This window comes from Camelus ferus, chromosome 16 (assembly GCF_009834535.1).
Source record: "Camelus ferus isolate YT-003-E chromosome 16, BCGSAC_Cfer_1.0, whole genome shotgun sequence".
Lineage (NCBI taxonomy): Eukaryota > Metazoa > Chordata > Mammalia > Artiodactyla > Camelidae > Camelus > Camelus ferus.
Window position 1 is genome coordinate 41,008,752 of NC_045711.1, and position 23,807 is coordinate 41,032,558.

At 43.1% G+C, this 23,807-nt stretch overlaps 2 protein-coding genes across 3 annotated transcripts in view; one reads left to right on the forward strand and one right to left on the reverse strand.

Annotated features, from left to right (window-relative positions):
* Positions 1–15,665, reverse strand: part of SUPT6H (SPT6 homolog, histone chaperone and transcription elongation factor) — a 29,256-nt gene extending 13,591 nt beyond the window's left edge. Inside the window, exons 1-19 of the mRNA XM_014559461.2 lie at positions 15,508–15,665; positions 8,292–8,430; positions 7,379–7,537; positions 7,205–7,281; positions 6,671–6,863; positions 6,347–6,431; positions 5,438–5,711; positions 4,978–5,079; positions 4,504–4,620; positions 4,072–4,161; positions 3,725–3,867; positions 2,909–3,057; positions 2,661–2,759; positions 2,083–2,212; positions 1,847–1,997; positions 1,524–1,678; positions 1,133–1,328; positions 590–729; positions 351–468 (exon numbers count right to left, since the gene is read on the reverse strand). Of these exons, the coding sequence (XP_014414947.1) occupies positions 351–468; positions 590–729; positions 1,133–1,328; positions 1,524–1,678; positions 1,847–1,997; positions 2,083–2,212; positions 2,661–2,759; positions 2,909–3,057; positions 3,725–3,867; positions 4,072–4,161; positions 4,504–4,620; positions 4,978–5,079; positions 5,438–5,711; positions 6,347–6,431; positions 6,671–6,863; positions 7,205–7,281; positions 7,379–7,537; positions 8,292–8,400 (2,487 nt within the window). The 5' untranslated portion in view covers positions 8,401–8,430; positions 15,508–15,665. The remainder of the gene's footprint in view (positions 1–350; positions 469–589; positions 730–1,132; positions 1,329–1,523; positions 1,679–1,846; positions 1,998–2,082; positions 2,213–2,660; positions 2,760–2,908; positions 3,058–3,724; positions 3,868–4,071; positions 4,162–4,503; positions 4,621–4,977; positions 5,080–5,437; positions 5,712–6,346; positions 6,432–6,670; positions 6,864–7,204; positions 7,282–7,378; positions 7,538–8,291; positions 8,431–15,507) is intronic.
* Positions 15,666–15,707: 42 nt separating this feature from the next.
* On the forward strand, positions 15,708–22,988 carry SDF2 (stromal cell derived factor 2). Of its 2 annotated transcripts, none has more exons than XM_032457625.1 (3): positions 15,708–16,126; positions 19,052–19,296; positions 22,310–22,988. In XM_032457625.1, exons 1-3 carry the CDS (start codon positions 15,976–15,978, stop codon positions 22,595–22,597), a joined length of 684 nt encoding a protein of 227 aa, XP_032313516.1. In that variant the 5' UTR covers positions 15,708–15,975; the 3' UTR covers positions 22,598–22,988. The 2 variants fall into 2 exon arrangements, with proteins under 2 accessions (XP_032313516.1, XP_006184992.1); XM_006184930.3 differs by having other exon boundaries at positions 15,716–16,126; positions 19,052–19,248.
* The last annotated feature ends 819 nt before the right edge of the window (positions 22,989–23,807 follow it).

Sequence of the window (23,807 nt, forward strand, 5' to 3'; positions counted from 1 at the left end):
ACACTGAAAGGCTAAAGCAGGGAAAAGGTTGGCGTAATGCCTCAGTGGCTTTCAGCTCCTGGAACAGGCTGACCTAGATGCTGGTAAGAACAGAGGCAATTATGGCAGCTCCCAGAAGCACACAACGCCTAGGAACTGGCCTTATGCCAGAAGTAAATTCTGCACCAGAACTTGAGTGCCATCTACTGCCTATGGAAGTGAGACTTATCCCAGGACTTGAGAGGTCAGTGACCAGGTCAGAGATAATCAGGGTCTTGCATGCGATGTTGCTTAGACCATTAGCTTTTAACCCCACTGAATTATAAGATGCATTCAAGATGTACACGTGGTAACCTATCCCAGATACTTGCCTTCTTTTCCCGTTCTTCCTCTCTCCACGCAGTTCGCCGTTTGGTAAAATGAGGCAGTCGGAGGAAGTCTGTCACTTCTCCTTCACCGTTGACCAAGGCGCAGAACACAGGGTGATCTCTGCCAGCCAGGCAGAAAAGGACCATGTGATAATTAGCAATATGAGGATATGAGTAAGAGAAGAATGAGATCAGGAAGACAGGTAAGGGCTAATGTCAGGCAGGCAGGAACAGGCAGTTACCTGGCAGAGGAGAAAGCAATGCCTAGGACTCGGATGCCCTTCCCTTGGTTCTCATCCATAAAGTCGTCATCTTCCTCTACCTGTTGATCTGGCCGGTAGGGTGCCACCCTCAACCAGTTGTAGAGCTTTCGACTGCAGGCCTGGGGAGGAGATATACCCAACACTATGGCCATCAGGCTTACCAACTGTGTTAAGGAAAGAGATGCAGATACACATGCACAAAGGTCATTTTCATATGCACACATTTTCTCACTCCTGGACAGGCTTATGACCTGAAGACATATCTTGCTTTTAGAAATAGGAGAGTACACAGAGGCCAGCCATATAAACAAAGAATATTTGTATGGAATCGAGGAGGGAGGGAAGAGGCCCTTTAAGTGAGGAGGTCTTGGAATGACCTGTGACTGCACTCACTCTCAGGTTACGCTCTGCCTGCCCCCAGTGCTTCCTCTTTAGGTACAGGATAGTTATTAGGAGTTCCTTCATGCTGAGCTCTCGTTTGGGAAAGTCCTACGACTAAAGATCATGAATTCCTGTCCTCACCTTTATGACATATTCTTTGGCTTCGGCCAGCAGCTTGTTCTTGAGCTCTTTGGCCATCTGCACATAGAGGAACTGCTGCAAAGCTCGCTCAATGGCCATGGTGCGCTGTCGGTTCCACTCCTGCACCTGGTGGCTGAACTCATCTCGGTAGTAAAATTGTTTGATTTCTTCAAAATACGTCTGGTCATTGCCATAGCTGAGAAAAGACAACACTGTGGTGTCAGGGATTGAGAAAAGGTGATGCCCAAACACCCATGAACACTGTGAGTAAACCACAGACAGTGGCTTGCTCAATTGAGAAAGTGTGGTTCACATTCCTGAGGGACCCTCCCTCCAACACACTCCTCGCCAAGCCCTCCCCAAAGTGCTTCCAGCCCAGAGTGTAGCTTACCCTTCTACCCCCTTCATGTCTATGCTGATGTCAATGGTGAGCAGTCCTTCATCTTCAGCCAGGCATATCTTGAGGAACTGATCATCTCTCAGTTCCTTAACAGGCTTGTTCTTTAAGTACTTGAAGGAGTAAGCATAGTGGGCCTCATCCACATCCTACACATCAAGAGGGAATCATCAGCCTATGGATAGCTGGGCTTGACCCTGGGGAAAAAGACCGCCTCTCTGCTCTCAGGCAGAGCTCAGCTAAGTGAAGGCAATAAACTCAGTTCAATCAAACAGAGCTGAACCACATACTGGATCAAAGCCCTCCAACTGGCTTACCTTTCTACCTTTCTTGGTGGGGGTTATATTTAGTTTGGCTCTCTCCTGGAAAGTCTGCCTCAGCACCTGCCGGACAAGTGGCTCTCGGGCAATCTGCAGGGCTACCATGTAGCGGGCACCTTCCAGTACAGCTTCTGGTGTAGGGAACTGGCTGTAGGGAAAACGGAGAAGCTGCAGGATGAGGGCATCTTTGTCCTCAGGTCCCTCCTCCTGCCAGCTACCTGCTGCAGGCCTACCTGCAAACATAATCCTTGGCCAGCTCCAAGGGCTCTGCAGGAAACTGCTCGGTCTCGTGCCGCTGGTAACTGTCCCGGAGGTTTTCCCCAAATTGCTCAGGAGTAAGCCCAAACTTTTTGGCCAAGCCATCTAAAGCAAACAGGAGAGTGAAAGGTGAGGCAACAGCTGGGCCGAATAACCTCTTAGCTTTTAGTTTAGAGCCGCAATTCTGGACATTAGGCTTTAAAGGGGTCTCGAATGAGCAGGACCAGGATGTCTTAAAACAGTGAAAACAGTGACTTTAAACAGCTGACAGGCTGTTATGAAGCAGAAGGAACAGAAATTTTAAATATGACTACTACGCTCAGAACTAAGGTGGAAGCTACAGTTTAATAAAAGAATTTCCCAAAGATGGGATGAATTCCCTCTCTCTGTGAGTTTTCCGCTCCTTCAGGAATTATGGGAGAGGCTGAACCATTCCTGTGGCATGGGTCATGGGATAAGTGTTACAACTTTATTGGTGATTCACTCAGATGTCCTTTAAGTTCTTTTCCTACCTACCAGTGACTATTGGGGAATTTATGCAGTTAGTTTTTACCTAGCCCAGCACTCTGGCAGATGGTGTACATATCTCGGCGGGAAGCCTGCTTGAGCTCTGGCCCCCTCTGCTCCTCATCTTCTCCCTCCTCACCATCACCTGGAAGGAAAACATGAGTTAGTGCTGTAGTTTCCAGTCACTCCCAAGGATCTGACACACATAGAAAAGCCCCAAAGTGTACTCAGCCAAGGGCATCTTTAGAAAGGCCACGGACACTGAGCCTCTGGGTTTTCTTTTCCAGCACTCACCTTCCTCATCACCCTCTTCCCTTACACGCTTTAGCTTCTTGCGGCTGGCCTTGGCGGCATTCTGCATCTTGGGGATGTCACGACCATAATAAAGCAGGAAATGATTGTAGACATCTTTTAGCTCATCCATTGACTGTACATCTTTGAGCCTGGAGGGAAGGGACATAAGACTTCAATTATCACTGAAAAAGGGTATACCCCAGTTTTGCTACAAGAGGTCCAATTCCCATGAGGCAAGATCCCAACTAGGATAGGTACCTGTATTATTTATTATTAGAGACATACAATGGACCCAGACCATGACTTAATTGTAACCAAAGTACCTTAAAATAGTAACATGTCAAACAATTGGTGGCTGGTGGTTGTCAGAAACAGCAACAAAAAGGGAGAGGCAGATGAGGCAGCACGTCTCCACCACAGCTCAGAGTCCTCGAGACAGTCCTTGTCCTTCTTCTCCAGCTTTATACCACTGGCCACTAAAATCATCTGATCCCTTCCCACACCCTTCTCTGATTCCAGGCTCACCAAACTACTTTCTGGCTTTAGTTTGGTTCCCTATGTAGCTTTATATACAGGGAACATACAAAAAAGCAAACATGACTATCTGATTCTCTTAAACCTTTTATACCAACATGAAGTAACAGGAATTTGCCTGTCAGAAAGATCACTTCTGACGAGTTGATAAATCGAGTTTCCGAGGGAAGGGCCCTGTGCTGAGAATTCTACAAGCTTATTCTGCTCTGGGGTTGGGGTTTGGGGGGAACCTGTCTCTGGTATGAGAGCTCCCTGTAATGGAATAAACCCTGCATATGCTACCTCTCCATGTCGGTGGTGTCCAGAGCCCGGATACCATCAGCAAGGGGCTTGTCAGGGTCAGCAGAGATTTGCTCATATTGATAAGCCTGCATCTTCTCAAACAGCCGCGTTAGGTTCTCCTTACGGATCCTCAGCTGGGTCCACTAGGGCAGGACAGGGCAGAAGTAAGGGCTGGTGTTCAGCCTTGGAGACCCAAGGCCATGCTGTTCATCACCAGGAGACCCTGGGGGAAGTCTGGCAGGCTTCGGGGTTTGGCTGCCACCTGATATGTACAAGGGGACTTTGGGCCCAGAAGCAGTAGTACCCAATCCAGCCCTCAGCCCCTTGGGGGTGCATATTCCTATTACCTTTTCATCCCACTGCCACACCCTCCATAGGTCATTGATATGCAACTCAGGCTCCACATACTCTTTTCGGTAAAAGGCAATGAAAGGCACCTAGAGTGGCAAGGAGATAGCATTCAGCCAGAGAGAAAAAATCTGCAAGGATTCCCTTTGCCAGAAGGATAAACAAACAGCTCCAAGAAATTCAACAGTTGGAAGCCTGGCCTCCCTCACATGCCCATCCAGGGCACACACTCTCCCCCTAGAGGGAAGATAATACTGCACATGGGGTAGCACTGTTCTCTTGATCACTAAAGTCTATGGTCCTTACACTTCTTGAGTCAAGGGACCACTGCTGATGATAGAAGGCAACTTCCACCTGAGTTAGGGAGCCACTTTTTCACTCACCCCTAGTTGAATTTTTAACCAACAGGCCACAAGGGCTTGAGGTGTTACCTCAAAATGCTGATTTCGCATGAAGCCCAGGGCCTCTTTAATCTTCTGAATTGTGCTGGGCCCTTTTCGACTGAAGCTGCTGGTTGGCTGCCCTCGGTCTAGGTAATCACAGCTTTCCTACAGTAAGAAAAAAAAAGAAACAGCAATGACACCATTACTTGCTTTGCCTTACCACATGCAAAACTGCTTCTTGTCACAGGATGACCTTCTCAGATGAAACCTAGGAAAATCTCCCTCATACCCCTGCACACACACATGCTGTTCTGTTCCAGGCACACAGATGTTTGGGGTAAGGGAGAAGCAGCTTCTCATCCTGATGAAGTGGCTTAGTCAGGAGTGGGATTCGAACCCACGCCTCCAGGGGAGACTGTGAGCTGAACGCAGCGCCTTAGACCACTCGGCCATTCTGAAGGCGGGCTTCTGATAAAGCGGCTTTGGTTCATGTCAAAACATAAGGATCTTTTTTTGGGGTACCTGCAGAGAAATAGTTGGTGTGGCAAAGGCGTTCCTGTAGATCCAGTCAGCCTCTTCTTCCAATTCATCATCTTCAGCCCCCTTGACTGGGATGGAACGGAGCTGCAGGAGATAAAACAACAGCATGAGACTGACTTTATCTTGTATCTCACATAGGAAAAACACATACTGCTTCTGGACAAAAATGTGTGCTCTGCAGGCATACATTTCTAGTACCCAAAAGAGGGGTGTCTGGCAAGTAGACACTTCGTCTATTTGCTAAAGAAAGAGTGCAGTTTCAGGAACCATTAGCCACATGAGTCTATGCTGAGCTGGACTCCCTATACCGCCATCAAATGGGGCTCAAAGCTGACTTCCTATATACCAACTGTTATCAGATTGTTGCTAGATTGTTTCTCTGCTATAACTCAAGGTAGGTGATGACAGGTTGGCAGAAGGACAGAGGCTGGTGCTTCCTTACCTGGAACCTCTCAGGCAGGTCAGTGGCTCGGATTTCATTGTCCTGATCTGTGAGGTGGCTGCTTTCTAGCTCGCTGGGCTCGTACATCTCAAAGATGCTCCTGCGGCTCACACGTTTCTTGGTGGTCTTCTTGGGGCGCACTCGGATCTCACCCTCAGCCTCATCATCCTCATACTCATACTCTTCCTCTAACTCTTCATCATACTCATTGTATTTCTCAAATTCATCATAGTCGAAGTCCACACCGAAAATCTCCTGGGCTTCTTGCAAGGCCCTGTGGGTGAGAGCAAAAGGCAGTTGGCCCAGGTTCTGGTGAGAGGAGAGGAATGCAACCCCTGCAGAGATCCTTTATCTACCCGAAGGGAACTGAGGTTAACAGAAAGGTAAATAAAAAAGGCATATTCATCATGGAGTAAAGGCTTAGCCGAGGGATATTTCTGGGGAAACTATGACTTACTGAGGTTAAAAGGCCCATCTTTGGCATGTGCAAGTGACAAGGATCAAACAGCAACAGGGCAGATGGGTCCATATCATGTTCAGTGGGTCTATCTTCTGCTAAGGCACTACAGTATTCCCTCAGGGCAAAAGCTTTCTTCCAACAAAATTATATTTAGAAAACTAATATATAAACAAATGAACATAGGGCTGCAAGTGGAAGGGAGAGGTTGGAGCCTTGCCCAAGTGTGATTCCACCCTAAGCCCACAGAGACCCTAGAATGCAGGAAGAGAGCTATCAGAGCTTCTAGGAGCAGTTCGACATCACTGCCTGGTAAAGGTTATTAGAGGCAGGGAAGCAAAATGGCTGAGAGCTGAGAATGTCCCATTTTTGGCAGAGAACTCTGACCTCCTCCTTCCTGACTGGGTCCATTCAGATGCCTTTATCACCACCTCCCACCAGACCCCACTCACGCATCTGTGTATCCAGGAAGCTTTTTCCGCCACTTAGGTTTTTTCAGTGGTTGTCCATCGTCATCCACAATGAAGTCATCAATATCTGGGTAGGGAAGGGAGGGGTTAGTGCTCAGAGGCAGGGGATGAGCCAGGACTGAATGGCTTTAGTTCCTACTATATGAGTGGCCAGTGAGGAGGAGGGTAGATTGGCTCCTGAAAACGAACTTCTTTGTGTCAAATGCTTGGGCCGTGTAGCTGAAGAATGGTTTCCCATTCTATTCCTCAGGGTATGAAAACCCAACACCCATACCAAAACAGGCTTCCCTGCCTGACGCCACATACCTGACTCTTCATCATCTTCCTCCTCCTCCTCGGGAGGAGCCATGGGGGCCTCCACGGCCTCCTGCCCTTCTTCCCCTTCCCCATCCTGGAAGATCTCCTCTGCAATAGCTTCTTTTTCATGTTCCTCCTTGCCATATTCCTCCTCATCGTCGTCTTCATCATCTGACATTTTTTTGACACGCCGGTATTTTTGCTAGGGGTGGAAAACCTGCCTCATCAGGGCCTGAGGAGACTGGCATAAGGATGCTTGCTCTCCAGTCTCATTCCCATTTTCCCACCACAGTTACTCTGACAAGGGACATCAGAGAGAACACATCAAATGATGCTCTTTCAGCCCCAAAGCCCACCCTTGAAACTTTGATAAGCTTTTAACAGGCACCCAGAACTGGGCTCCAAAGCACAGTGATACTGAGCCATTTTCTCTTCTCTGATGTTCCCCAAACTGTTCTGGATGTGCCTCCTCCCCCTGGAGTCACTGAATTGCAAGGGCTTTTTCTCTCACCCCCAATGTAAGAGACAAAAAAAGACACTTACTCCTCTTTTGACTTTGACACCCAAATTCTCCTCAATGAGGTCAAAATCATCATCCTCCAGGCGGTCGTCAAAAGATGCTAGAGAAGACAAAGTGTAGCCCATGGTGATGGGGAGGCCCCTCCTCCACTGAGACTTCCACCCCAGCCTCACCTGACCTGCAGAGAGGCTACTCACTGCGTTTTCTCTTCTTGTGGCCAACATCATCTTCTGAATCGCCGGAGTCACTGCCCTCGTCCTCCTCCCCTTCGTCTTCATCATCATCGTCATTGATAAAGCCTTTCAGGTTTCCTTGTTCATCCTGATCATCTAAGTTTTCCTCCTCCTCCTCCTCATCTGGAAAATATGCATGTTTGAGGCAAGCAGTCTGGGAAATAGGCTGGGGCTGGGGCAAGGCCACCTGCTTAACTGTGATTCTCCATCTGCTCTGAACCTAAAGACCTGGATGCCAAGTTAATTCTTCTGCCTCATCTAAACATGACCACTTAGAGCAGCAGCTTCCAGAAAGGACTACCTCTTTTCCACATTCACCCAACACGAGCTTCCTAATTACTTTGGCTCTTCAAAATCATTACTAGAGGCTTCACAGCTAACAATAACCTTTGTTTTCCTCTCACTTTATAAACATAGTAGCTACATTCCTTCTCTTATCCATAATGCTTTTGATAAAGCTTGTATTTTCCTTCCCATCTTTAAAGCCATTTCATGGTTCTACTTTGCTGATGGTCCTAATGGTTGGGTTTAGACAGAGAAATATGAAACTGGGTACATACATACCAACACTGTTAGGTCTCTAAAAGAGTGAAACACTACTTATGTATTTATTTATTGGTATACTGACTGCCCCCTCCCACTAATGTAAATTCCATGATAGCTGGGTCTTTATTTTGTATTCCTACTTCTAGGCACAGTGCCTGGCATACAGCATACAGATGCTCAGCAAATATTTTCTAAGAATGACTGAAAATTCTCAAGCTGGTACCTCATGTGTGATAACTTCTGTGCTCAGCCTGAGCCTCTCATCAGCAAGAATCCAACTATCCAAAGCTTAGCAATAGTGGGGAGAAGCTTGAGGCTGGGGCTTCCTCACCATCATCCTCCTCTTCTACAAATTTCTTGGTGACCCGGGGTACCACCTCGCCTTCATCATTGTACTCTTCCTCTGACTCCTCAGCCTCGCTTTCCACAAAATCAGACATTGCTGCAGCTTCTCACCGTTTGCCTGAAGACTAGAGAAGGAAGGGAGATGGGGATAAAAAATGAGACAGAGTTCCCTTGAACATTTCCACAAACAGCCTTCAGCTATGTGCCACTGCTCTGCCCAACCATTTCCATCTGGGAGGAGAGAGTAAGACTCAGATGGCTCCATCTCTTCTATTATCCATACTTCCCATGGGTGCCCTTTCAGGTATATCTTTAAAAAAGCAATTATACTGGACTGCTCTGTATGTACTGTCTGGTTTGCCCAAGGAGTTTTACCTCATGTTCCACTTGGGGGCAGAAATGGGTAGATGAAGAAAGAAATTAGGCAACAAACGTAAATGCAAAGACTGCTGGGCTTAAGAGTAGAGATCAAATCCTGGTCCCACCATCTACTATAAACCCTAGGAAATTATTTAATGTGCCTGAACATCAGTTTCTTCATCTGGAAAATGGCAACAGCACTCGCAAGATAGTTGAGAATATTACATAACATAGAGAAAGGAAACTATTTACTATTTCAATAAATGTTAACTGAGTTTGAATTTGAATCCTGGGCCTAAATTTCCTTAGCATTCTGTAACTTTGTACCAACCAATCCTAACTTTGTCTCTACTTCCCTGCTGTCAGATGCACCAAAAGCCTGGACATGGCAGGGGAGAACCACAGAACCATAATACGGAGTTTCCTGGGCTTTAAAACACAACACACATCACACGAATCATAACATCAAGATTCTGTTCTGAAATCCTGAAGCTGGCTGCTGATAAACTCAGCACCACTCCTTATCCTGTCCTGAATTATCATGCTATTCTTTTCAAAGTGTATGACTGCCTACCCAGTACAAGCACTTGCTAGGAGCTGGGGATCTGAAGAGAAACAGGATGGTTTGTTTTCAAGGAGCTGACTTCTAGTAGAGGGCCAAATAAGGACCATGAGGTAATTTTATGTATTACGACATATATGTAGAGCAGACACAGGAAGATAACTGGAAAACAAACCCACGAAACCCAACCAAAACTAATACAGGCATTTCCTGGGTATTTTAAACAAATAGAAAAATGTGCCCTGAGGAATAATATTTATTGCACATCAAGTTCGAGACATTTAACAAATATCTTATTAACCCCTACATTGTCCAATGAGTTACAGCACACTCCTCTCTACTCAGCAAAGGAGGAAATAGACTCAGAGATGAAGTCACTTGCTCAATGCGACACAACTCTTAACTGCAAGAGCTGAAATCTGAGTTAAGGCTTGTCTGACTCCAAAGTCACAACTGTTTCTATCATACAGTAGTTCTCAGAGTGTGGTCCAGGGATCAACCCCCACCTTTCTCTCATGAATATACAGTGGAGTTTTCCAGAGGTCGTAAGACTTTATCACAACAAACTGAAAGTAGAGGATATGAGAATCTAGCAGTACTCTGTTAAAGCAGACATTAAAATAGATTTGCAAAAAAAAAGAAAAGAAAAAGAAAAACAATGCCATTCTTTTCATTTTATTTTTTGTTTTGAAGATTACAGTTGTTTTTTTTATAATATGTGTTATTTATTTTAAAATGTAGCAGGCTTATTTTTTTTTTCTCAGCTTTATTGAGATACACAGTTGACCCTTGAACAACATGAGTTTAAACTGTGAGGATCTTTTTCTCAGTAAACATAGTACCTGTATTTTCATTTTACAGATCTTTAAATTAAATGTGGGTAGTTTGTGTTCGATTAGAGATCACAATATTTGAAATCAAACAACTAGGGTTTAAGTCTTAATTCTATCCAAACTGTTTTAGCTTCCTGCTGTTAGATGAGTCACTTATTAATTCGTTTGTTTTTGAGGCAGAAATAGCAGTATGCAGACTGTGGGAGGAGCAGAGAGTCAGCACCCTAACCCTTGTGTTGTTCAAGGGCCATCTGTAATTGATGCATAACACTGTGTAAGGTTAAGGTGTATAACGTGTTGATTTGATATACCTGTATGTTGCAAACAGGCTTATTATTATGTTAAAATGAAGTAATATCTATTAGTTTTAATTTCTAATCTGGTAAACATCTATATATATATATCTCATAAATATCAATAGATATAACTCACATGAACATAATGTCTCTGAAATTTTAAATTATCTTTAAAGCATAAAGGGGTGCTCGGATCAAAAAGTTTAAGAGCCTCTACACTGTATCTTTATATAGGTCCCACAGGATGGTGACATAGGAGGCCTTGGGATAGATGAATGTCCCCTTTCCCCCCAAGATCTATACCCTTAAGGTCATTTAACTTAAGTACAGCCAAAAATGAATATGTAAAACTTCTGTCAATTAAATGTGGTGCTCTGATTTTAATACCACTCCCCCTCAGCCCTGAACAGAGCCATTAAAAATAGATTTGGGTGCAGCAGCCCCCACACATAGCTTGCTTTAATTAGGCTATCAGACCCACAGACTCAGTTTTGTAAGGCCTCAACATCTTCACACTAAATGCCAGCTCCTGCAGACCAGATGCCCTATAGCTTATCAGCAGAGAGAAACAGCCTACCTGATGAAAATAACAGCTTTCTTCTGTTTCGGGAGTGGCTGGTGCTCTGTGCTGCATGCAGCTTTCCTCCCATTCTCTAGATCAGCAATAAAGTACATGATGTGCTACAGCTGGGGAATGCCTCCAATCTAGCCCACTGGCAAGACTTCCAGTTAAAAGAGGTTGTGCCAGAAGCAATCCTGACTTGCTGCAACTTATAGGAGCTAGATGTACAGAGGGTGCTGCAGCAGCACTGCAGGCTGAGGTTGGCAAGCAGCAACTATTCCAGAACAAAAACACTACTTATTAGTATATGGTTGTTATTAATATTTGACATCTGAGATAAGTCTGGTGTCTTTTGGGTTTTGTATTTAGTACTTATGCTTTTGAATTTTCCCCATATTCAGACTGTAAGTTACATTTGCTACTGAAATAGGTCTAGAAAGGGAATGGGGTGCTGAAAGGAGGTTTCTCCAGGCAGAAGCACAGCTGCAGTACAAGATGTGGCTCAAAGGGAGAGGCTGGCAGTTACCATGACATTCTTGGGAAGAGGAATGGTGCTGGGATCAGATTGCCACAGGGGAGGCCCTCCGCAGTCCCTCCCTTTGAACAAGATGATGTAGGAGGCAATTAAAAGGAGACCAGAGCAAAAAAGAGATGTCTGTTAATTCCCTCCACTGGCAGCTTTAATTAACATTTACTTTTTTTTTTTAAGGGTCAAGCTCTGTGCTGGGACTTGAATATATAAAAATGAGTAAAACATGCTTTGGACCCTGGTGTACACAATTCATCTCAAAAAACTTGTAAATAAAGTTATGACAAAGCATAAATGTTTTATGGTAGTTATATACAGGACTATGAAAGCAATATGAAAGAGGGAGGTCAGAGAATGCCTCAGAAGAGGTGAAGCCTGAGTTGAGAGGAGTTAAGAAGACAGACTGGTAAAAAGCAACACGAGCAAAGGCTTAGGTCTGAAAGGGCCTAGTGGTCTGGAAAATAGCCCCAGAAGTCTGGTGCGGAGTGTAAACTACAAGACATCCTGCATTTTATGAGCAAGGGCCTAAGGCTATTTCAAAGGTGTTCACTAGTGACTACCCAATTTAGAATCCAAAAATCTAAGAGTTTGAACTCTTTGGTATGAAAAATCCTAATCACATCAAGTCAAGATGTTAGAAGACAGCAAATGTTAATTCTACCTATAATCATTTTAATATGCTCACCATATTTATAAGAAATAACAGTCTTAAAACCTTTTCAGTATCAGGGTATAAAAAACACTACTGTTAATAATGGCTAATGTAATAACTAATTTAAAATTATTAGTTATCCCTTTTCTTTCCATGTTTCCTTTGGGGACAAGGAAAGGGCACAAGAGGAAGAGAAACAACTGAAATAAGTAACCAGATTCAGAATCCCTGCAACACACAGAGGGAATAACAGTTACTGAGCTTTATGTAACACAATGGGGAGCATATAGTTCCTTCTCTACAGAGGGCCAGATCTGCTGTTAAAGTACAAAAGCAAATGGAAAATACGTACATGAATGGGAGTGGCCTAATTTGGCTCAGGAGTCTTAGTTTGGTAACCCTCGATCTAGAAGTACAGAAAGTCTTTAAAGATTGATGGCAAAGGTACCATGGGAGCTTGTAATAGAAGACTCTAACCCAATTTTGAGGAAGCGACTTAAGGACCTTAAAAGTGAGGAGGAATTAACTAAGTGAAGAAGTTGGTGTCTTTGGAGGTGGTTGGAGGAGTGATGTTGTTGGAGGCAAGTGCTCCCAGCACAAGGCCCAGGATACGCTGTGGCAGGAACCATGAGGGCCAGTTTGGGAAGAGGGAGAAGGGTTCATAATGAGTTGGAGGTGAGGTCACAAGGATCTTGATAGGATAACTTAAGGATTTTTGATTCTATCTGAAAGGTGCTGAGAAGCCCCTACAGGGTTTTATACCAAGAACTGACTCAGTAATTTACTTTCTGATTCTATAAATACTTACTTAATGAGTGCTTACTACACGCCAGGCATGTACAAGACAAAATCCCTGCCCCTAGCATACCTGTGTTCTGGGGCAGGAGACAAACCACAAACAGATAAAGCTTGCTGTAAGTGCTAGGAAGGAAATAATCATCCTCACCTCTGAGAGGGTTAGTTCAGACTGAGATGTCAAGAATGGGTAGGATGTGGTAGGCAGAACCAGGGGAAGAGGTTCCCGGCAGAAAAGGTGGGCAAGAACCTGGCATATGGTAGGCAATGTCCTAAGGCTAGTGTGACCAGAGAATGGTGAAGGAAGCAGGATGTGAAAGGGAGGAGGGGTCTGCTCAAGCAGGTCTGTGAAGGTCATGGAAAGCCGCTGGAGTGTTTTAAGCAGGGAAATGACATGTTCTGACCTGACCTGATCCTCCTATGTGGAAAATGGACTGGGAGAAGTTCTGGGTGGAAGCAGGGAAAACTGAGAACACTATTTCAGTAGCTTGGGAAAAAGAGATGGTGGCTTGCAACAGGGTGGTAGCAGCAGAGATGGAGAACAAAAAAAAAAATTTGAAATATATTTTGGAAGTAGAAGTGACAGGACTAACTAAAAGACTTGGGGAGGTGAGTAGTAAGAAAGAATCCAATATGATTCTCAGAGGTCTGGCTTTGGTAACCATGTGGATGAGAGTATCACTTAGTAAGGCAGAGAAGATCGGGTTTGGAATGATAGGGAACCCAAAATGTTATGCCAGGTTTGGGATGTCTAAGAGACAACCAAATGGACCTATTAAGCAGGCATTTTGTATGAGTCTTAAACACAGAAGAAAGAAGGCTGGGCTAGAGAGTTTAACTTGGGAGTTGCCAGCTTTCAGATGCTGATTAAAGCCACAGGACTGGATCACCTAAAGGAAGCACACAGAAAACCTAGGATTAAACTCTGAAGGAAATTCAACATTTAGACACTAGGTAGAGAGTAAAAGTAGCTAGCAAAGGAGACTGAGAAGGAGCAGCCATAAAAATGGAGAAAATCCAGGAGTGAAGTGTCAATGAAGCTAACAGAAGAGAGAACTTAAAGAGAGGAATAAACTGTGCTGAGTATTCCACACTGAGAAAGATGAGAACAAAGTATCCACAGGATTTGACAAAATAGAAGTCACTGGTGACCTTGACAAAAGCAGTATCAATGGAGTGGTCAGAAGAGAAGCCAGACTGGTGTAGGCTGAAGAATGAAAAAAAACTGAGAAAGTTGACACAGTTGGAAATCTGGCTATGAAAGGAAATTTTAAGAAGTAGAATGCTAGCTAGATAGGGATGAGAGGAATGCCAGAACATAATCTGTATGTTGATGGGAACAGATTTTTATGGAGAGGTAGGATTTGGTGATTGATTATATTGGAGAATAGTGGAAATAAAGAATCAAAGTATTACACTGTAGCATAATCTGACTGTGGTGCCTTAAGAACAGAGGAGCAGGAGCAAATTTATTTGCTTCCAAAGACCATATGTTTCCACCCTACTGGGGAGCCCTCCTTTCTTGTGAAGGTCTACTGAGGGAGGGAGAACTGTAAAATGCGACTACACCACTTCTCGATGTGATTAATCCCATGATGAGATTTAAACCTCTTAGAGTAGTAATACTATGCTAATCTAATCTTGTAGCCAACCAAACCAACTAAATAAGCTTTCAGATGATTCAGATTTGTCCTCGTTGAAGGAACACAAGTCATGGAAAAGGGCTGTAAATTCACAACTGATGTGGGGAGCAATCATACTTCTGTAATCAATACATGGAAGACTTAAAAATCAGTAACTTTTGGATAAACAGTCGAACTAAACTTTTTTCCAAAGAAATTAATTAATTTCAAAATTCTTTACATTCTCCATGATCATTAATAGCAGCAATGTAATTTAATACTCCCTTGCTACTTCTAATATTACAGTGAATTTCTACGGAAGTATTTTCGGAGAGCTCAGGCCTCCTGTAACTGAAAAACAAGTATCAGTACTTGCAACAACCAAGGGAAATGAACTGCTCAAACGAGTGCCTAGACAGAGAGACAGAGAGACACAAACGGGAAGAAAATAAAGTTTTAACTTAATATCGCATTCGTACGTGTATGGTAGACGTCTGATGGATGTAGCCATCTACACAAATTTCTAATTATATCATTTAACAACATGGAAAAAGAAGGAATTTGGCATCGCCCCCTACTCTGATAGCCGAGTTGCTGAAAGCTCCGTAGGTTTCACATCCCCAGAACAAACAATTCGATCACCTGATCCTGACTCAGAAGCCCTAGGTCCCTTCCATTCCAAACCCTATCGCGTGGCCCAGTTTTCAGAAGCTGCGAGAGAGGGACGGCATCCCAGGAAGCCTGTTGATACAACAGGCCGCCCAATTCCTGGGTTCTGGGGTGGCACAGGATTGGGAAAAGACTTAAGACTCTAAGCAACTATCTTGCTTTCCTCCTCCTCCTCCTCCCTCATAGAGAAGGGAAGGTCGGAGGCCCCACTTCTTCCCGCATAACGGCTCCCCAGTGCCTCTTCCCTTACGGGACCAGGCCCTAAGAGCCTAGCTCCCCACCTGACCCATTCGAGGAACACACTTTCCAGTCCAAACTTTACCTGCTTGAGGCCCGTCCCTTCTCCAGTGCCCTCAGCCCCCACCGAGGAAAATGGAGTCGCCGAACCGAGACTGGGAAAGGATAGTACGAACCCACCGCACGGCCCCTCCGCCGCCACCGCCGCCGCTGCTGCGTCAACGTGCTACGTCACTTCCGGCCCCCTGTCACTGGGAGTGGGCGGGCCATTTCTTCCTCTCGGCTCCCTCCTGGCTCTCCTGGCTTAGTCGAAGGAGCGCGAAAACTGGCAGAAGCGGTTCAGAAAAGCAGCTGTCACAGGGCCCCGGGAACGGAACGAGGGAGTCGGAAGCAACTAGGCCTAGCTAGTTCCTTAGGCCTCTCTAGCCAAAGGAACCATAAAGACCAGATTGGGCTTCTTCCTTTCCTCCTCTCTGTGGTTCCGCTCGCAGCTTCCGGTTCCGGGGAGGGGCGAGTTTTCTTCGAAGATTAGGGGCTCTGCGCTACAGCCAGGATGGCTGTGGTGTCACTGCTGTTGTTTGGGGGTTTGTGGAGTGCTGTGGGAGCGTCCAATCTGGCTGTCGTTACATGCGGTTCTGTAGTGAAGCTGCTCAATACGCGCCACAACGTCCGACTGCACTCACACGACGTGCGCTACGGGTCAGGTACTGCCACCCGGGTTCGGGTGGGCTGGGAAGGCCTGCTAGGCTCCGGAGGGGGTGGGGCCTAGAGAGAATCTGAGGGGTGTGGTCTGGGAAGGTTAGGGGAGCCGGGGGGAGGTTCCTGAGGTCTGGAGGCGGAGAGTCGGAGAATTCAGTGGTCCTAAGGCATCTTAATCGTAATACCAACTTGTATCTGGTGAGCTACGTGCCAGGCATATTACATATTTACTTCTGAAGACTTATTCTTACGAGATATAGGCCATTATTATCCTCATTTTACAGATGAGGAAACAGACTCAAATAAATCGCATGCTCAAATCCTTGGCAGCTAGTGAATGACAGAGACGGTTCGATCCAAATCTGTCCAGGTTAAAAGCCTGCGTTCAGTTACTGCAGGCTGTCACTACTCAGTATGGGAGAGACAGACTTGTAGAAAATTACAGTAAGTCTTGTTATCTCTGAAATCTTCCAAGACTTCACTCTTTGACTACGACACTCTTGTCTAACTCTTTTGCATCTTACACTTAACTTCATCTCTTTTCTTTGGCCTCTTTTCACTCAAACCTTACCCTCGTAAAGAAAAACTGAAGCACTCAGTGGGATTGGAAGGGAAACTGTTCAGAGGGCTTTTTAACATATGAAAATAAAATACTTAGTTTGTGGTTCATTTATAATGTAGCAGTTATTTGTGGGCCCATTCACTCAGTATAGATTTAATGAGTTCCTACTGTGTGCCTGATACTGTTCTAGATACAAGAGACACCGTAGTGAACCAGTCAGCAAGTTACAAGAAAACAAAAACAGACAAAAAGAAGAGCGTAAGGTTCAGCTAGTAAGATGTGAGAGGCATCTAAGATGACTGCTAGATGTCTGTCTTAGGTAACTGATGATGCTATTAGCTGAGAGAGGAAGGCGTTCTCCTAGATGGGGCTGGTGTGTGGTTCATGATCCCCAAAACCTGTCTGACCAGTTAGGCTAGGAAAGGGGCTGAATTTTCATTGTTGGCAGAAGCAGTTCAGGAAAGCAGCTGTCACAGAGCCCCGGGAACAGAAGCTAGAGGGGGTCAGAAGCAAGTTTGGAAAACACAGTTTCTTTATAGGAGGGTTTAATAATCTTAGTGGCCTTTCAGTGAATAACTACTATGTGTCAGACTTATATTTTAATTTGATCTGGTTTCCTATTTTGGATCTACTAAATCAGAACATGGGTAAAGAGAGGCCTGCCAGTAAGAATCTGTAGGTTTGAAAAGCTCTTCAGGTGTTCCTGATGGGCAGCCACATTTGAGAACCAGGCTCAGTCTGAAGCTCAGAAGAGAGAGATCTGTGTTGAGCCTGAGACACAGAGTTAAGTACAATATCATTGTACAGGTGGTGGTTGAAGATGTGGGGAGAGAAGATGAGATTGCTCAGGATGAACTGTGGTTCTCAATCTGGTGTCAATTTGAATCAGTTGAAAAACTTGTTGAAGTACTTGTAAATGCTTTTGTCTTCATCTCCAACAAGTATTTAAGAGTGCATAAGGGCCAGGGATAGAACTCTGGGTAATCCCAAAGTTTAAGGACGGGAGAGGATGTGGAAGGCTGAATGACAGTGAAAAAGTAGGAGACAGAAAATGTACAACATGATTTAGTGAAGCATGACAGTGAGAACCAAGAGAACTGTAAGGCAAAAGCTAGAAGTAAGAAGGTAGGTTGGTTTGCCCCCCCCCCTTTATAAGATAAAACAAAATCATTATGAGTTGAGTAGAAACAGCAAGAGTGAGAAGCTGGTAGTTTAGTTCTGAACATTCACACAGATAACTGTGGTACAAGGCATAATGTGTTAAGTGGTAAAAAGGAAAGTGTCATCAAAAGCTTGTGGTCAGGCAGGGCCAGAGGACTGAAGGCAAAGCTAAGAGAAATAGGCAAGAGTAACTGAGGAAAGTGGGAAATATGGAGTGCCTTCCAAGAATTGACTAATGAATGAGGCCTAAGGAAGGGAAATCTCTGGAGTTTATATGAATGGCCTATTTGGAGGAAATTGACAGAAAATAAAGCTTTCTGGGAGGCCAGGTGGTAGAGTGGTTTAAGAATGCGAGTTGTAGAGTCAGGCCACCTAGGTTCAAACTCCAGCACTGCCTCTTGGGGTTGTGTGTGACCTTTGGCATATTATTAAGCCTTTCTAACACTCCAGTGTAAAATGGGGGAAATAGTAATACTTACTTTAGAGAATAGATGCATGTATCAAATAAGAATAATCAATCAAAAGGCTTGGATTGGTAATTAGGTTCAGTACACATTACCTACCCGCCAATTATTGTTTGTATATTTCTTTTTTTCCCCCAAGTCTGTAGCTACATATTTAACCTAGTACCTTTTAACCTGCAGAATTGCACCATTTGTAAGCAGTGTTAACCAAATTTAGATGATTTAAGAATACTTTTACAATAGGTTGATAGATCACTTACAGGAATTGGGGAGCTGTAATGGCTTGTTGGATTAAAGTTGACAGGAATAACTGGTCTCACTTTAACTGTGAAATGTGGTAAAAATTTTTGATTGTAATACATAGTAAACATTGAATAACATTACAAACATGTTAATATATGATTAGACACCTGACATATATTAGGGACCATCCAGGCTAGTATATATAGGTAAATGCTGCCTGTGCTTCAAAAAAACCGCATGTGTTCACTTATTTAGTGCTCTTGGATGCAAATTCTTGGAATTTTCTGATGTAATATACTCCTAAATATAGTTCATCATACAGTAACTAATACTGTATAAATACATTTAGTATTTCTCATGCATACTTTAATGTTGTAGGAAAAAATATTACGAAGCATAGGATTTCCTTCCAACCCCTCCAAACCTATTATGTAACACATGAAAGAGAAGGGTCAGGTTGAGCTCACCCTCTTCCTTTTCTTTCTTTTTTTTGACTGCAGGTAGTGGGCAGCAGTCAGTGACAGGTGTAACCTCCGTGGATGACAGCAATAGTTACTGGAGGATACGGGGGAAGACCGCCACCGTGTGTGAAAGGGGAACCCCCATCAGATGTGGTCAGCCCATCCGACTAACACATGTCAACACTGGCCGAAATCTCCATAGTCACCATTTCACCTCACCTCTTTCTGGAAACCAGGTGAGGTGGCATCCCGTGGATCACTGCTGCTCTACCGAGGAGTACTCAGTTGAGTTGTTTGATACCTTAGTTCTTAACCCTTTCTTTTCCAGATGTAGGTGTTCTCTTTTGTGCAGACCTGGAGAATATGCTTCTGTCCCATATGTGTGAAGGAAATTGTTTCTGGTCAAAATGGAGACTCTACGTCTAGATCAAATCAAGAAATGATGAGGGAAGAGAGACTAGGTATATGTTAGCATATCATAAGGTATCTTGATTAATCCTGCTATAAAGAAACCCTATGTTTTCCAAATTGCAAGAAAAATTATTACCATTATGATTTTTTTAATGATGCTAACTAACCACATTAGGAAAATAAATTATGTATTGTGCCATTTTTTTAAGCCTTGAATTTTCGGATGATGTGGACACCTTAATGACTGATTCCCTCCCACCCCTACTTTGTACATAGTTTTCCCTGTTAACATCTTAACATTAGTTTGGTAAATTTGCCACAGTTAATATAGCAATACTGATACACTGTTATCAACCAGAGTCCATAGTTCATTTTGGTTTCCTTAGTTTTTACCTACTAGCTCTTCTCTTTTCTGTTCCAGGATCCCATGCACGTCACATTTAGTTGTCATGCTTCTTTATGTCCCTCTTTTTTTTTTAAACTTTTTTTATTGAATTATAGTCATTTTACAACGTTGTGTCAAATTCCAGTGTAGAGCACAATTTTTCAGTTATACGTGAACATACATATATTCATTGTCACTTTTTTTCGCTGTGAGTTACACAAGATCTTGTATATATTTCCCTGTGCTATACAGTATAATCCTGTCTATTCTACATATGCCTGTCAGTATCTACAAATTTTGAACTTCCAGTCTATCCCTTCCCACCCCCCACCCCCTATGTCCCTCTTGACTGTGACAGTTTCTCAGATTTTTCTTCTTTTTGTTGACCTTGACAGTTTTGAAAGGGGCTAGTTAGGTATATTATAGGGTGCTCATCTATTGGAATTTGTCTGATCTTCTTATGATTAGACTGGATTTATAAAGGTTTGGGCGAGGAAGACCGCAGAGGTAAAGTGTAATTTTCATCATCTTTATCAAGGATACATAGTATCTGCATGATTAATGACTGTTGATATTGATTACCTGGCTGAGGTAGTGTTTTTCAGGTTTCTCTTGTAAAGTCAGTCTTTCCATTTTTCCCTTTTACATACTGTACTCTTTGGAAAGAAGTCACTATGCACAGCCCACACTTAAAGAGTTATGCTACCTTTAGGGTAGAAAAGCTGCATAATTTATTTGGAATTCTTCTGCATGTGTGATTTGTCTTTTCTCTATTTACTTAATCATTTATTTACATTGGTATGGACTCCTGGATATTTATTTTATACTTTAAGTTATAATCCAATAGCACTGTCTTTATTATGTTGCTCAGTTGTTCCAACTTTGGCTATTGGGAGCCCTTTCAGTTGTTTCCTGTATCCATATGACATATTTCCATCATTGTATATATTGTGTGGGTGTGTTTTAACACTTCCTTACTTTCTGGCACTATGAGATATTCTAGGCTCATCTTGTATATTTCTTGTCCAGTCCTAGAATGAGCTATTTCCCTAAGGAGTCCTGCTTCCATTTATTGGAGAATGGTACTCTTAGATGTAGGCCCTACATGAGCTTGTTGCTACTGGGATATTGTTTCTTTTAGGCCCTCTCATCTGACAGGGCTAAGAAATATCTGCATGTGAATGCATATACACATAACCATAAATGTTCATATGTGTAACCATCTGTGTCTATATTAAATGAAATAAGAGTTCTTACTGATGTCTCCAGCTCTAATCCATTGTCTCATAGATCATTTTAGCCTCCTCCCTTTGCTTATTTGTAAATTCCCACTCTTAACAGTGAGATACCTGGCTCCTACCACTGTTGTCCACTTACTTACTTGTTCAGTTCCAGTATAGTAATAGAATTGTTAATTATGTGCAGTTCCTTTTGCCTTTAGTCTTACAGACTATATTTCCAAATGACTGCCTTCTTATCTAAAATTTTATGGCTGTTAGTGTATATTTAAATTATATATGTTTTGTAGTGGTCATTTTGTAAAGTATAGAAAATTGAATCACTGTGTTGTGCACTTGGAACTAACAGTGTTGTAGGTTCACTATACTTCAATTAAAAAATATCTGTATGTCTGAAATAATCAGTAACTTATTTTTTAAATTAGTTAAAAAAAAATTTTAACAGAGATACCAGGAATTGATCCTGGGACCTTGCACTTGTTAAGCACACACTTTACCACTGAGCAATACCCCCACCCCTTAGTAGCTTTTTATTATCATACAAACTGAATTCTTGGCCTTAAGGGGAATGAGATTAGAATACGAGTAGAAGATAGAACCTGCTATACTTTGCTCGGTTAATATATATTATTTCATTTAATTCTCATAATTATTTTGTAAGATATTATTGTCATCATTTTATAGAGGAGAAGATGAAAGCCCAAAGGAGTCACACAGGAAGGGACAAAACTGAGATTTAAGGTTTGCCTGTTTCCAGAGCCCATCCCCTTTCCAACTTGTGTTTCTCACCAGGTCACTTAAAATCTAGTTGAGGGAATGAGGCAGGAATAGTTAAAAGTCAAATAATGAGGTAAAATATTTTTAAGACTATAATAGAAAATAAAAGGCAAATAGAGGATTACTTGTAAAATAAATGTTTGGGCCATAATCTTATGGCAATTGATTTCATGTCTTTTGTGTCTTTTTATTTTTTTCCCACAGTTTATTTTATTTATTTGTTTGTTTTGTCAGGGGGAGGTAATTAGATTTTTATTTATTTTTAATGGAGGTACTAGGGATTGAGCCCAGGACCTCGTGCATGCTAAGCACGTGCTCTACCACTGAGCTATACACTCCCCCCTATTTTATTTATTTTTGAACAGTATTGGAAAACCTCTTATTTTTCACTTTTAGATAGCCTTATTTTTCTTCCCATTGCCTCCCTCTTTTTTCAAGCCTGTGTGTCAGCCATACTAATGTTGCTTACCTATCTGTGTCTTCTAGGAGGTGAGTGCTTTTGGTGAGGAAGGTGAAGGCGATTATCTGGATGACTGGACAGTGCTCTGTAATGGGCCCTACTGGGTGAGGGATGGTGAGGTGCGGTTCAAGCATTCTTCCACCGAGGTTCTGCTGTCTGTCACAGGAGAACAATATGGTCGACCCATCAGTGGGCAAAAAGAGGTGCATGGTATGGCCCAGCCAAGCCAGAACAACTACTGGAAAGCCATGGAAGGCATCTTCATGAAGCCCAGTGAACTACTGAAGGCAGAAGCCCACCACACAGAGCTGTGAGTCTGGAGGATGTGAGCCACTGTTACTGCACAGTGTTCATAGACATCTGCTGCTCCTTCCCCCTTTGGATTTCTGCCACAGGCTCCCTGGGCAGTGGCCATGTCACCACTAAGATGAAGATGCGTGACAGAAGACAGAGGCTATGTTTGGAAGCTTCAGTCCTTCATACTTGAATTGGTGGTTCTCCCAGACTTGGGTCAGTTCTTTCTGAGTACAGGACTTGTTTGTGAAGGAACGGATGCTTTTTATTCATACTAATAAAACAAACTGAGGGAGACATCCCTCGTAGCTGGGAAATTTTTATTCCTTAGAATCTTGGCATCATGGATTATTAATGTGTGTGACTTTTCTTCTACTTTCTTTCTCCAAATTGAAAAAAATTTCATTGTTACTGTGTTGTCATTTATTAGATGTGCTATTTCATAATCTGATAAATCCTTGAGTCCTAAAAGTCATTACAAACACTCTTGAGATGCTGGAAACCTTTAGTGTAGGCACTTTTGAGAGCCTTACTTACATTCAAACTTTTTCTGTCTCTACTTTCACCTTTCTCTCAGCATCTCATCTTTGTTTTTTGACAAATTATGACTAAAGACCCTTAATAAATAGCCAGTGAGATGTTTTACTTTGGATCTGTTACTGCACTTGATAAAAAGAGGTAGATGTAGAAAGAGGAACCAACATTTATTTACTGTCTGCTAAATAGTAGGCACCATATTATAATATTTATTTTTTAAATTTTTTGGGGGGTAATTAGGTTTGTTTGTTTGTTTAATTAATTAATAATGGAGGTAGTGGGGATTGAACCCAGGACCTCGTGTGTGCTAAGCACACTCTACCACTGAGCTATACCTTCCCCCCCAGGTACCATGTTATAGATCTTACCTCATTTAATCTTCACAGGTATATTACCAGGTAAATATAGTTTTACCAGTGCAGAACAGAAAAGTTTAGTAGCTGCCTGAATTCTTAAAGCTAGTAAATAATTTGAGGATAGGAATCCAGCTTTGTTTCGCACCTGTTCCTTTTACTAGCACTACAACTGCGTTTAGCTCTTAGGAGATAACTCTACTTTTTGGACAAATGTAGGGATGACTTCCTCTAAAAAGAGGGTTAGAAAGCTTTTGTCCTCTGCTCACTTCATTTCTTCCTTTACTCTTGCTTGTCAGTTCCAGGAAGTTTGCTTCTATGTCCTTCAAGCATGGTAGTG

Excerpts from the sequence above, each read along its gene's own strand:
- SDF2 (XM_032457625.1), top strand. The coding sequence starts at position 15,976 with ATGGCTGTGGTGTCACTGCTGTTGTTTGGGGGTTTGTGGAGTGCTGTG. Across the intron at positions 16,127-19,051 it reads CGACGTGCGCTACGGGTCAG|GTAGTGGGCAGCAGTCAGTG; the intron begins GTACTGCCACCC and ends TTTTGACTGCAG. Across the intron at positions 19,297-22,309 it reads GCTCTACCGAGGAGTACTCA|GAGGTGAGTGCTTTTGGTGA; the intron begins GTTGAGTTGTTT and ends TGTGTCTTCTAG.